Source organism: Canis lupus, chromosome 7 (genome assembly GCF_003254725.2).
Source record: "Canis lupus dingo isolate Sandy chromosome 7, ASM325472v2, whole genome shotgun sequence".
In the NCBI taxonomy this organism is placed as follows: domain Eukaryota; kingdom Metazoa; phylum Chordata; class Mammalia; order Carnivora; family Canidae; genus Canis; species Canis lupus.
Window position 1 is genome coordinate 71,557,911 of NC_064249.1, and position 13,950 is coordinate 71,571,860.

Sequence of the window (13,950 nt, forward strand, 5' to 3'; positions counted from 1 at the left end):
GTCCCAATAGTTATTTTTGCTTTTTTGTTTCTCTTGCCTTAGGAGACATATCTAGAAAAATGTTGCTACAGCCGATGTCAGAGAGATTACTGCCTGTGCTCTCTTTTGGGTTTTTATGGTTTCCCACATTTAGGTCTTTAATCCATTTTGAGTTTATTTTTGTTCATGGTCTCAACACATTTTTTTTTTTTGATTGGCTTCAAACACAAAATGATTCTTCAGTACCTAAAATGAATATATAGTACTGATAGAACAGCAGATAACTTCTTCACAGATAAATGATAAGAATTTGTTCCCCCTACTGAGACCAAGATGTATGGTGAAATCTAATAAGTCTCTGGAAAAAAATTTGTTTTTAAAATTAAGAGTTAAAAAAAATCACAAGTTAGGTAAAGTGTGACATGGTGAATGCCAACAAGTGCATTTAGGTGTCAGATTGGCCTGAAGGAGTTTGATGTCGATGAGCTGTGGGAACACACTGCATGGGTCCTTGTAGAATGCACAGGCTAATCTGTTCAGCTACGGAGCTGATGTGTGAGAGAGAGGTGTCTCTCTGGAAGATTAAAAGCACCCAGAAACACTGGGTTTATAGAACTTCTTTTCTTAATAAAAAATCCTAACTTTGAAAGTGAGATTCTGTGGTAACTAGTCGTAATTTTTAAGGTCTTCCTAGGGAACCAAACATTTATGTGTATGTATTGTTTCCCATCTCTGATACCTTGAAGGGTCCATACACTCTGTCACCATAGACACATTTTTGTCCTGTAAAAAGACAAGCTCTATCCAGTGCAGATAATAAGGTCTTTGATGTCCTGAAAATGCTACCTCTTGGCTAAACACATACAATACTGAAATTATTACACATAGAGAATTAGAGTTTTAAATGCATTTACCATTTTTATTTCGCTATGCAGAAACATACATTCACCATGGGCTGTGTGATGCAGTTGACAGTGTAATGGAGAATATATCTTTTTGAAGGCTATTTATAACTAAACACTAAATAGTTTAATTACAGTGGAAATTCTGTACAATTTAAGGCTTGGCTCTTAACTAGATTGTAAATATGGACCAGATTCAAAATAAAACACTTTTTTTTTCAAGTAAAAGAAGAAAAATCAACTTAAAAACACAAGGAAAAAGAAAAGAAGAAAGAAAACAAAGCAACAGAAGCCCAACAGATTTTTCTGGAGTGAAATTTCATAATATTGTAAGCTAACAAAAACAGGTTTCTTCCCCCAAATAATGACAATTTACATATTTAGGACTTGTTAGGGAACTCTTGGAAGCTTTCCAGGTTGGACGCGGACCAAAGCGAACAAGGAAGAAATCACATTAATATGCTAAAATCAGTACTACCTTATAACGAATTAAATTAGATACACAAAGCAGGATTGTAAGCATTAAATATTTCCAGAGAAATCGAGAGTCGTTGCTGTTTACGAGTGAGAGTAATAAAACCAGGTGAAACAAGTACAAGATTCAAGTTGTTTACTGAATAAACTTGGGTTATTGGCACATCTAATCTGGGATAAACCTGACACATCGGACCTAGACAGCTTCTAGCATTTTAGGGTAATCTTCATTTGTCTGTAAACAAAAGATCTGTCACCTAAGAAATTGTGGTTTTGTTTAGACTTTAATAATAAACTATGAAAGGCATGAATTGTTTATGTGTTACATGAGATCACGGTTTATATTGTTGGTTATGAACGTGCAGATATAGCTGAAAACTTAGACACCTGGTGGAAATTAAAAATGCTACTCTTTTGTAATTTTATCGTTGCTTCATGCAATATCAGTTTCGTGATGCTGATTCGGATTGTTTTATTATGGGAAGATCTTTCTGCCAGTGTCTTTATTAATGGTCAAGGTCAGTTCTTCTGGATTGAAATTTTCCATGGGCAGATAGATACAAGTCAGTTGGGTTAGAAGAGGGAACTCCATATAGGCTCTGGTTTTCCTAATGGTTTGCATGACTGGATTCATGTGCAGGCTAAATTATTCCTGTAGAAAAGAGATTTGATTGGTTACTCAGTGGAAAACACCTGAGAGTTTTCCTCAGATTAAGGCCACACAAAAAAAGTATCTTGCAGGTTATCAAATGAACTTTTTGACAAGATACTGTAAAATACCAGCATAAGTCACTGATATGCATTCTTACGTAACTACATTACCCAAGCAGCTGAAGCTCACCGAAGAAACCTTTTATTGCTTTCTATCTTCCAAATTATATTATTGAGCATGAGTGACTTTTGTATTTTTTTAGAGAGTCCACTATTCAATCTATATTCCCTAAATCAATGTTAGAGAACTTCCTTATTTCATTTATATGTGTAAAGCTTTTATGAGACTTTAATCACATAATCACATGTGCAAGTAGCTCAACTGTTGCATTCAGCATTCAAAGCCCTCTGGGGATGCTGGGTGGCTGTGAGTTCTTGCACGGCAGGTGAGTGTGCAAAACAAGTCTGTGCGCACTACAGAAGATGCTCATGATGCCAGCCAAACAGCCCTTGAAAAGGCATGCACACACTTTCCAGAGAAAAGCTGGAATACAAGACTGCATTTTTGCCTCCTCCTGAGACAAGACGCTATACAAAGAGGAAAAAAAAATCATCCCAAAGAATACAGAAAATATAAGACAACCAAAATGAAAGTGAGTGTCCAGGTTTAGAAACAAAGCAAAATGAGAGCGTAATCAGAAGCATAACCAAATACAGTCGCAAAGGAAGCTTAGAATGAATGGGATAATGCTGTCGTCAAAAGGACAAAGGGGCACACTTTATTTCTCCAGTATTTGGCATACACGGATCGTGCCTTTTAGGATAAAATGGCCTTAGTTCTGATTAGGGCACAGGGCAAGTGAAATCAAATCTGACCCTCTGAATTTGGATAATGAAGGGTACAGGGCATGAGTGAAAAGGAAACATCAGCGAGACCATGCAAGCAAAGACTGCTTCTTTCTTGAGCCTTTAACTGGTGAATATGCCAAAATCCACAGTATGGAACTCCCAGATCTGAAACAAACCAGCACCCACAAAGCAATTTTCTGCCCCTTGCTGAGCAGCCCTGCTGATGCCAGTGAGAGAAGAAGGAAGAGGAGGTGGCAGGCAGGACAGAGGGAAGTGCCCCATGCTACATGCCAGCCAAGGCCAAGCCTAGAGAATCAGCGTCGCCTCTTACCTGGGGTCAATCCTCTCCATCTTCCGGTGTGATCTCTGTCTCTTTATGGACCACTACTTTGGTCACTGACATGTCAGGGTGCTGCTCTTTGGCCTCTTTAATTGCCTGAGCCAGCGCCTATCCCCAGGAAATCACAGAAGGGCAAAGACAAAAAGGAGGTGGAACATGCATGATCAGTAGCAAGGTGGAGACTTATGAGCTAGATTTATATATGTAATTTACAAATGAGGTACAAGGACCGCAAAAGGAATTGTACATTGCATATTGAAAATTCAATTCAGAAAACTGTTCAGACCGCATCATGGACTAGAAGAACAACACTGGGAAGAGTAGGGCTGACCAGTGTATGTCTGTTCTTCTGCCAGGGTATTTACGGCCTCATGCACACTACCTGGTCATGGTCGATGTCCGCATCTCCTGTGATGACTATCCGCTTCTCAATTCTCGTCTCGGAGATGCCTCCTTTCACAGTCTGCAAGGGACAGACAAGTGTTACAAACTGACCCGCTTGGAGGAACAATCATCATTCAGTGGGGGAAATGGCAGAAAACGCTAGCAGAGCTTTAACTGACAGCATTCGTTAAGAAATGAATTCGTTGAAACACTTCTTTGGCAATTACTCAAAATCATTAATTCCAGAAGCGAAGCTACAATGGAGTCCTTTGGGCGTGGCTGGCCCGTGTTTCTGGAACACCTACCACATGCTGAGGACTGGAGTTCCGTGTTAGGCAAGCAAAGGGTATCAGGGTGCATACTCCTAAACAGAAAGGAGCGTGTAGGAGCACACGCCCCGTAAGCAGAGTGGGCCTGAAAGCTCCAAGGCGCCTATCTGGGCGTCCTGATATTCACCAAACTCTTCGTCTGTGCAGCCCAACTGGGACGGTCTCTTCCCAGTCCACTTACTTTGGTGATGTGGGTGGTGGTCGTGGTACTGGTGGTTTCAGACGTGATCGTCTGCGCGCTCATTAGCACGCCCGGTTCCAAATCTGCACCAGCGTCAACCTACGAAAGCAGGGAACAGACACTGCACTCAGATCCCTCAGGGCATCTGAGTGGTCAGGACATCACAATGATTCAGTTATCTCCCCCCATAGCCACGTTGTCCAATCAGCACATGGGAGCCATGGCCTTGGGGACAGGCTCGCCCAAACACAGCCAGGGTTAATCATCTTTAAAAACTGGGCCCTTCGGAGAAGGACAAACATTATATGTTCTCATTCATTTGGGGAATATAAATAATAGTGAAAGGGAAAATAAGGGAAGGGAGAAGAAATGGGTGGGAAATATCAGAAAGGGAGACAGAACGTAAAGACTGCTAACTCTGGGAAACGAACTAGGGGTGGTAGAAGGGGAGGAGGGCGGGGGGTGGGAGTGAATGGGTGACGGGCACTGGGTGTTATTCTGTATGTTAGTAAATTGAACACCAATAAAAAATAAATAAATAAATAAATAAATAAATAAATAAATAAATCAAGCAAAAAAAAATATAGACTAATCAAAAAAAAAAAAAAACTGGGCCTTGCGAAATGGGAGTAGTGTCTGCTCGAGCTGGTAGGCTTCCTCATCTATGGCTGGGGAAATAGGTCCCTGAGCCTCGTTCTACCTCTTGAGATATACGAAGACCAGTGTAAGTCACCTGATGCTTCGTCAGCAGTAATAAAGTTATAATTATTACCATTATCACTCTTGACAGACACAGTTTGGCTGCTGTGTCCTCTGAGTCTCACGAATTAAATGTCATGGGGTCCAACTTTAATGCAGTGAGCCACAGAGAGGGGCAAAGCAAAGTGCCAGGGCTTTGACCTTCATGCACAGTCTTACCTGTGACGATTCATACGTTATCGTTTTTGTTTCTGTGTGAACTACCGGCACTTCCTTGGTAGAGATTTCTAGCTTTACTCCTCCTGGTGAAACACTGCCAAAACTGAGGCTCTCTGTCTTCACAGTTGATGACTGTACCAATGGGAAGCAGGTAGAGTGGCTATTTAGTAGTTTGCACAAAGACATGATTTTGGCTTTTTCCCTCCCCTCTCGGTGGGTATGTATGAGTACAGGTTAGTATGTAGTAAATGGTTAGGTGTAACGTGGGGAGGGTTAGTTGAGGAATGTCTTTCAGAATTCCAGAGAGTTTTTCACATGGGATGTTCCAGGTAAAGGAAAGCATTTTGAAGGAAATGTTTAAAAAACTATTTTTATGTTGCCTTTCCTGTCTTGCCTAAACTAATAGATCAAAAATCATCAATTCGCCTTTTATTTAATAACTTCTTAGAAAGAAGGAACAGATTTTAAGACATTAGCCACCCCTCACTCCATATACTTTAGGAATCTCAGTAAAAGAGATAAAGAACGAAGTTCTGGCATTTGGTACCGGGGCGAGCATGGTTTTTGGGCCTTCTGGGTAAGTATCCTGATCAAAAATAAATTTATCGAATTTTCTACTATCTTGGCTGGCCACGCATTCCCCAGGTTTACTGCCAATAATTACAGTGAAGGTAGAAACCATTTCCTGGAACCACACATAATTAATAATCATTAAATACGTTTGCATGTGAACCCAAAGATGGAAACCAGCATGGAGGCCCTGTCGCCGTGCAAGAGGGGGAATAAGAGGAGAAACAAATTGCACTTGGAAAAGGTAGAAAATTAAACTTAGCTTTACACTTTACGCTTAACGAGATTTTGGGGAGTCATATGTCAGTTTTACGTTGGTGCTGAAAGTAACGTCAACTACTAGTTACCTCAAAATGAGGTTTCTGTTCCCGAGTTTCAGGAACGTGGGTTGTTGTGCTCTGCTCCTCCTCTGGCTCGTGGGAAGCAGCAGCTGTCTCTTCCTGTTCGAGGACAGCTTTATCGGCCACCTGCCCCTTCTCCTCCTTAGCCCCCTCCGGCAGAGCAGAGCCCTCCTTCCCTTTCAAGCCAGAAGCATCAGCAGATGCTGCCTGTGTCGCAGCATCCATGTCATCTCCAGCCACGTAAGAAGCATCCCCACTCGCATGCACACTCATCACATGTCTTTCCTCCACCAGCACGGTTTCCTGCACAACCTTCTCGGTGCTAAGTGGCTGGGGGCTCGGTGCTAAATGGCTTGTTTCTGTCTCCGTCTTGCTGGACTCCGTCTTGGTTTCTGTTTTCTGCATGGGAGAGGATTGGGGTGTCATTGTGGCTTTCCATACACCAAAGGTCACAAAGCCAAAATAAAAACAAAAGCAGCCACTCACCAGGACACCTAAAGCCAGTGTCAAGTGCTTATAATCAGAAACGCTTACAAACGCTTTCATTCCTCCCACCAGAATCTCGGAGGCGCGTCCTCTGCCCCAACACACACACACACACACACACACACACACACACACACAAGCCTGTGCTGCTATGTCGGGATATCTGCAGATGAAACAGGATGCGGCATAAAACGCAACGAAAACAAAACAAAATGAAAGCACTATAGCATTTTCCCACTGATTCTGGCAGCTTTCTGAGACCTAATGGATGACATAAGATGCTTAAAAAATTAAATGCTATTCAGATTTTTCAACATGACTGCTTTTTGAATATCTGAAGTATGTTCTAGTGATGCAAATAAAGGCACATCACAGCTATGCCAAGCAGGCACGAAGGAAAACACCTGAAGATACCTCTCAGGTGTTTAAGGCCTTAGAGCCACTTGGATGCAAAACATGCATGCACACACACGTGCACACACACCAAAGAGGCATAAAGATAGGCAAATAGGCAGAGTCAGGAACACCAAAGAGGGAGCAATTGGCCACCTGAACCCAGCTTTGAGAAGTAGAAGTAACCCCTCCTATGAATTCTGTTGGTTTCCTTGCAGATTCTAACAAACTGAAGATTTCAGAGCCATCCATGAGCTTTTCAGAAGACGACTGTTTAGTCTGAGTGAACAAAGAAACGGACAGTCAAACACAGAGACAGGAACAGACGGGTATAGTCACATTCACAGCTGCTTAGACAAAACTGTAGGGGAGGAAGGCGGGAGGAGGCAGGAGGGAATCTACCATACAGATTTTGGAAACAGAAAAGAATGGGAAATAAAATAGCAACTTGAGGTGACCATGAGCTCTGGTTTGGTAAAGCAGAGAGAGTTATTAGGATGTGGGTGGTGCCGGCATAAGCAGGTCATTTCCCCTTCATTGCAAGCCCCAGGCAGCACTACCACATCTCGGGATCAGGGAGCTGGAAACAAAACGGAAAGTGTTTTTAATGCTTACACTGGACTGCGCTATCCATCTAACCACGAGAAAAATGAAAAAGCTAGGGTTGGCGGCTCTCAACATAAAGCCAAATAGCGAGAGGAACAGAAAAGTTTAGGGTGGAAGGGCACTGCCTCAAAAAAAGGTCATGCTGGACTCTGACACGGTGGCCCAAACTGAAAGGCACTGGTTACCACAACTCGGGACGTGGCCGACTCGGTAACGTAATGAGCAGTGGCCACGGTGACAGCCGGTTCCTGGGAGTATCTCCACTCGGACAGGCTCTTCCTCCTGGGACCAAAGAGCCCCACTTTCAAGACCTCGCCCTCCGCTGGCTCCATCCTGGCGAGACGCGTGCTGTCCAGGCCCGCGAGGGGCCCCGTGGCCTGGCCCGACCCTGGGGCTTTCTGCACATCTTCTTCTTCCTCAGGGCTGGGCCGCCGGGACTCGGCTTCCCTGATGGGAGCCAGGGATTCGGACAGTTTCCGTTTGGGGGTGTGGACCTCGGGTGCTCTTTTGGGCTTCTCATCAGGGGCGGCGTCCAGGACCTCGAAATCGGCCGTGGGTGGAAAGGCTTTCATGGGCTCTGCCAAGCCTCTCTCTGCTTTCTGGAAGGCTTCTGGACTGCAGGGCGGCACCCCCTTCTCCCCCTCCTTGGCTTTCCCAGTCATGGTAACGATCTTTCCCGATACGGTGTCGTAGGACTTTCCTAGAGTGTATATTTTCTGTTTGCTTTCTCCTCTCAACTGCATTTCCCGGGCCCAGTCATCGAAGCTCTGCATTTCAATGGCACCGGATCTTAACAGATCGGCGGGGATGTCACCGGTTCTACTGCTCACCGTCACGACCTTGTAAGTCACAATCTTTTTCGAATCACCATCAACTACCTCAGTGGGTACTTTGTCTACAATAACCCAATCCTCTGTGCCCTATATTTGAAATACAAAAGCTAAATTAGACATTCTGATGGTCTCATTTCTAAATTAAGAATCATCTAAGAAAACCAGGGCAAAAGCTACACTGTGATGTGACTGCACGGGGCTGGTGTTAATATCTAATAATTATGCTTGCAAATCTCTTCCTGTCTGTAATTTATAAACTCTGACATTCCACTTGGCATACAGTCTGCACGTGGAGTTGCCATTTCAGATTTCTTGAAACAGGACCCTACCTTGGTGGTAAAGTTTTGCAAGAATATATTTGACCTTATGCTAAACTCTCCGATCATTTTAGATTTCAAGATTAAATGACGTGACTGAAGTTGTTGTACAAGTCATGTAGCTTGTATTGACACAAAAAGACGGTTCCTGGGTAACTGTAATACCACACTTCACTTCTTATCTGCTGTTTTCACAAAGAACTTGCCAGCATCCATCCCATTAAGTTTCTGTGAATAAATACCATTTTTCATGTTTGTAAATCAGACTTCCTTAAATAGGATGATCAAATGCACTACAGCACTTACTATCCAATAAACAGTGAGTGTGCCTATACTCCAGGCCCTGCAGGGAAGTGCCTCCTACGGCTGGGGCATTGTTGGAGACTCTTAGAAATAGGTCATGGTGGTCTGTATCGTGTTCCAATCTTATTTATAAGTGAAGTTCATTGTCTGAGCAGTTTTTTTGCCACTTTCCTTAGTCTTACTTCCAATATAGCAGAAGAAATCAAAGTTAAGGAAGTTCTATTTGAGAAGGTTAAAAGGCTGAGACCAGGCAGCGGGCTAGTCTAACAGATCACGGAGGGAAGACAAATCAAAACCAGGGGCAGATGAGCACCTTGATTTACATTTTAAACTACAGTGTTTTTCTACTTTCATATTTATCTTGGTCTAAGCACTTGAATCTAGAAACGTGTGCCTTAAGAACAAACGTTAGAGAGCAGTCTACACGCTGGTGCTGGATTAAATGAAATGAATTGAAAAATAACCTCTAAGGTCGATGGGACAGTTTTCTGGAAAATGATTTGATGAGAGGTAACCACAGAGGCCGCAGAATCTCCTTCCTGCATTTTCTTTATCAGACTCGGCTAGTGGGAAAACCAATAAAAGTTCAGAACTTTCACAATCAGTCAAGGTCATCTAAATTAGTACCACTCTATAGGGAAAGCAGAGAGTAAAGAGTCCAATAATATTGTTAGAAAGCATAATCATCATGGTTCAATGACTATACACAGATATAATCACCAAGGAGCAAGAGCCATAAAGGAATGATGGCTAACTGGTAACTAAAATAGTAATAAAGCTCCCTCTTCCCTTCCCCAGAATCTAAGCAAAAATGAAATACCTACCTTATTTGGAAGCAAGATAAAATTACAAAAGAAAATAAAAACTAAAGACATTTTCATGACACTGAAATCTGAAGAGCGATTCCCTTCTGGGAAATTCCTTCATGTTTGTTTTTTACCTGAGACTCAAGGAATGGAGAGCTTCCTTGCTGCAAAAATATAACTTTTTCAGAAATTTCTCTTTCTTCATTGGTCTGTTTGAATAAAGGGGGTTGGGTTGGAGAGGAGGAAGCAGACAGTTTCCAGAAAAGGCAAGTTAGGAAGACAGTTCTTTTACTGTGTCTTACATATAATAGTCATTCATCTTTTTCTGAAGAAGTAAATTATTGTTTATGAATTTGAAAAATGGTCTGAAACTTTCTCAACGTTTAATCATTTCCCAAAAGTAACAGATTATTTCCTGAAGCTCCAGTGTTTGACTCACACCTTTGCCACTTCTACCAACAGAAAACATGCAAGAGCAATAGAAAGAGCTCCCTGACATTAGCACAGTGTCTAGGCTAGTCATCTGCAAAACTGGAGAAGTGAGTAGTAAAAGAAGTTGTTAAGATTAAAAAAAAAATTAAGGGAGAAAAAGATCCTCACTCCTGCATTTGACAAATAGTTGATTGCATTCCCTGCTGAAGCAAGCGCTGACTTAATCCCGGGCAAGGAGATGCACAAGGGCCATTGCATCAGCTACTGGTTTGAGTAAACTCAGTTGGACCTTGATTGATTCCTTTATTATTCCACAAGGTATATTCAAAATTTATAGGTTTATTTGAACTTTTATTAAGATGGCAAATAACTTTAAAAAGTCAATTTCAAAATATCTTAGTGAAAAATTAAGTGCTTCAAATCATGCTTTAACATGTACCATTAAGAAACGTTGAAGTAAATAAATATGACACATTAGCAACTAGCTTCTTCCTTTTATCTTTTTATTATTTCCTTTAGTATTAAATAGGAATAATTCAAGGGGCCATATACTAGCCACTAAGCCGACCCCTGTGCCGAGAGTATAGCGCCATAGAGTAATGACAGAAAGGGTTATTTCATCTAAAAAATCCTAATATAAAGCTCAAAGTTTCTAGAACAGAGCTTTTAAAATAAGTTCTATTGTAAACAATGTAATTTACTGAGAGTTATTTACTATTCCTATGTGTGTACAAATCAATCAGGACGACCTCTAATAGTCTACCTATAAGAGTTTGTAAGGGGACATCTTAAGAGTTTGTAAGGGGACATCTAGAATATTCCCCCTGAAGGTCTTACTGGCAAATTTTGATAACATCAATCTCCTATCCCCCTTTTTCAGTTAGGAACAAGAAAGATATTTCTGAAGGGTAAAAAAACAACAACCCTGTCCTGTCCCATTTTGGAGAAAGGTGTTGGAAAAGACAAAATGTACCATGTGGGATCATTAAATATGGATTTTTGTTTTGTTTTGTTTTACTCTCAAATGTGGCCTTTTTGTCACAGAGGAATAAGAAACAGGAAGGAAAGGTCAAAATTGTAGGTACTTTTCAGAATACCACTGGTAGGCCTCTAATTATAATCACTGAGCTAAAGATTATTCCTAGGATGAAAGTCTAAAAAAAAAACAAAAAACAAAAAACAAAAAAACAAAAAAAAACCCAAACCAATAATAGCAGGAAAAGTGTTTTTTTTTTGTTTTTTAGCATATCCTGTTATCTGACATCAACTAATTTCAAAATTGTCTTTGTCTATAATGAAAGTACCAACACTGTCTGTATTCTGAACTGTGTGTATGTCCAGTGTGAGAAAAGGGTCACATAAGGGATAGAGCTTAAAATCCTATAGTCAACCTCAGTGCAGTTAGTTTAGCTAAAGATAAGTGATGAGATGCTGATAACTAAAGAAAAGCTGATAATCGGTATGTTTACTTTTGTTGCAGGTTAGAACAGAGTCAGCTGTATACCCCTAAACATTTTTAGTGACTTAAACATTCATTGCTATGTCATAATTAGGAAACAAGGCCCTTACTGACCTGCAAATGTACAGAGGTATTACTCTCTCTCAGAGGAGCAGGGATTTGTGCAGAGCCATGGCCCTTGTTTCTCCTTGGGCCAGGGGTTCTCAAGCTGCACTGTGCATTAGAATTACATGGAGAGCTTTTAAAGAACAGTACTCTGTGGGGCTGCAGATCAGACTAATTAAATCAGTCTCTGATTAATAGATCCCAGGCATCAGTATTTTTAAACTTCTGGTAGGTAATTTTAATATGCACCTAGAGTCGCACCCCAAGGCTTGGATGGAAAGTCACAGAAGTCAGATTCGGAGAGTGAAGATAACTCTCCCTATCCAGAAAGAGATGATCATGGTGAATGTCCCCCCCCCCCCCCCCACCACCAATTCAAGGCCCAGGGAAGATCTGCCTATCAAGAGTAGAGCTGGACTAGAAAGCATACAAATGCACAAATAGAGTTGATTCCAGATATTCATGGTAATTATGTTCAATAGAATCACCATGAACATGAGTTTGTGAATAATGAACCATTGATTTTATGGGAAACATATGGTTAAGGTCTCTGTGAGCCTCTGGTCATGGTATTGTCATCAACTGTTCAATACATACCCTTGTTCTGTATGTGTTTTTGTTTAAATACTCCTATTTAATACATATTATTGATCCGTTAACATTGAACTCATGGCCAGCAGCACTATGACTTATTCCTGATGAGACTTCTCTAACATATCTTCCCAAAAAGCATATCACAGTGCTCTTGTGCTGAGCAACACTAGCTAGCACTTCGGCACTCTGTGTGGGGGTTATTTGAAACAGCAGAATCACCCATGGACACACAAAACCATAGCACTAAATAGGCACAAAAAGCACATGTGTTCATAGTACGGAGACTCAACAGGAAGGCAGAGCACTGCCTTGTTCAACCAAAGCTGGGAACGGGCACGGTTGAGACTCAAAGTTTTCACCACTCTGTGTCTGTCTGCAGACAACTGTGAAAGTGCCATTAATACTGAGTTTAGGGTTACAGTGAATTTCAGCAAGTAGATGAATGTGCAAATATGGAATCTGTGATTGAAGAAGATCAGCTGTGCTAAGCTTATGTACTGTAAAACTACCACCTATGTTCAAAAAGAGGATGATACTGACACTGCACAAGTGCTAGTGGGTATTTCATTTTGGTTGGGATTTGGAAACTTTACCTATTCAAGTGACCAGGAGGGAATGTACTTCTAACATGGACTAATAAGCCTAGGTGGATCGTAAAAGGCTGTTGTGGGAAATATTTGTGGAGACATACGCGGAGCCCTTCACGTACCACACATCTATCCTTCCTGTTTGGTGGGCCCTGCCCTGTATGTGGATTTGTCTATGCTCCAAAGTTAATGAGGAGATGCTTTGGGGCATCCTTGCAACTTATGTGCTATTAAATCACTATTTGAAAATTGAAACCACTGGCAATAAAATTCACACTTTATAGTAAACATACACAGTATTTTTAGAATATAATCACCACTACTAGCCACTGTAGATTACTCAAGTAATCTGAATGAAACTGATGTGTATCAGTACAGGAGTATTTTGGCAACAGTACTTTTCATTTATTCTGCATAAAAGGGCCCCTTTCAAAGTAATTCAAATGGATATACACCTTGTCACTTTTGATAGATAGCTTTTAAGGGAAGTTTAGAAAATGATCGAAATGAGTGTAAGTAGATTTTTCTTTTCACTACAAGGACCTAAGCATTGCATGTAGACGACCACTTAACGGATTTTTCTCCCATAGAGGCTGAAGTTTTGATTTTCTTCTGTCTCAGCTTTCTGGACAACGATGTTACAATAAAGGGAACTTGATAAGAAAGAAGTTAACCAGTATAATGCTAGAAAGATCTGGTTATTAAAAAACTAGTTCTTTTGAAAGACATAAAGCAAGAGGATGTTGAATAGTTGACAGATGGGCACCACTGCCATTTGTGGGTCCCACAGTGGGAGCCCTGAAATAGTATCAGCTGAATCCTCACTGTCTGGCTGTACATTTCAAGAGAGCTTTTCAATATGGAACAGTCTTACTTGAAGAGACATTCCGGCCTCTACTTCATTAAAAATCAAAAACTGATTATAAATCGGTTAAAATAACCAGTTGCTTCTATTTTAAAAAATCAGTTAAAAATCAAAATCAAATCGAACACTAGTTCTACCAGTAAAAAACACTGGTTTCTCAGAGTGAAACATATCCTGAAATTCTGTCAACTTCGGATCAGTGTTTAGTCAAACATTAGACAATCTCTCTACGCCTCATCTTGCAAC

The 13,950-nt window shown here is 41.1% G+C and overlaps 1 protein-coding gene across 48 annotated transcripts in view; it reads right to left on the minus strand.

Annotated features, from left to right (window-relative positions):
• Positions 1 to 871: 871 nt before the first annotated feature.
• Positions 872 to 13,950, minus strand: part of EPB41L3 (erythrocyte membrane protein band 4.1 like 3) — a 226,544-nt gene continuing 213,465 nt past the window's right edge. For 16 of the 48 annotated variants that reach the window (XM_025429421.3, XM_025429408.3, XM_025429416.3 and 13 more), the window contains 10 exons: positions 9,797 to 9,871; positions 9,321 to 9,419; positions 7,589 to 8,323; positions 6,954 to 7,076; positions 5,925 to 6,317; positions 5,008 to 5,139; positions 4,090 to 4,188; positions 3,578 to 3,658; positions 3,187 to 3,303; positions 872 to 2,007 (listed from right to left, as the gene is read on the minus strand). In XM_025429421.3, coding sequence (XP_025285206.3) covers positions 3,193 to 3,303; positions 3,578 to 3,658; positions 4,090 to 4,188; positions 5,008 to 5,139; positions 5,925 to 6,317; positions 6,954 to 7,076; positions 7,589 to 8,323; positions 9,321 to 9,419; positions 9,797 to 9,871 — 1,848 coding nt within the window. In that variant the 3' untranslated portion in view covers positions 872 to 2,007; positions 3,187 to 3,192. The remainder of the gene's footprint in view (positions 2,008 to 3,186; positions 3,304 to 3,577; positions 3,659 to 4,089; positions 4,189 to 5,007; positions 5,140 to 5,924; positions 6,318 to 6,953; positions 7,077 to 7,588; positions 8,324 to 9,320; positions 9,420 to 9,796; positions 9,872 to 13,950) is intronic. The other 32 variants (XM_049112892.1, XM_049112877.1, XM_049112880.1 and 29 more) reach the window with 16 other exon arrangements.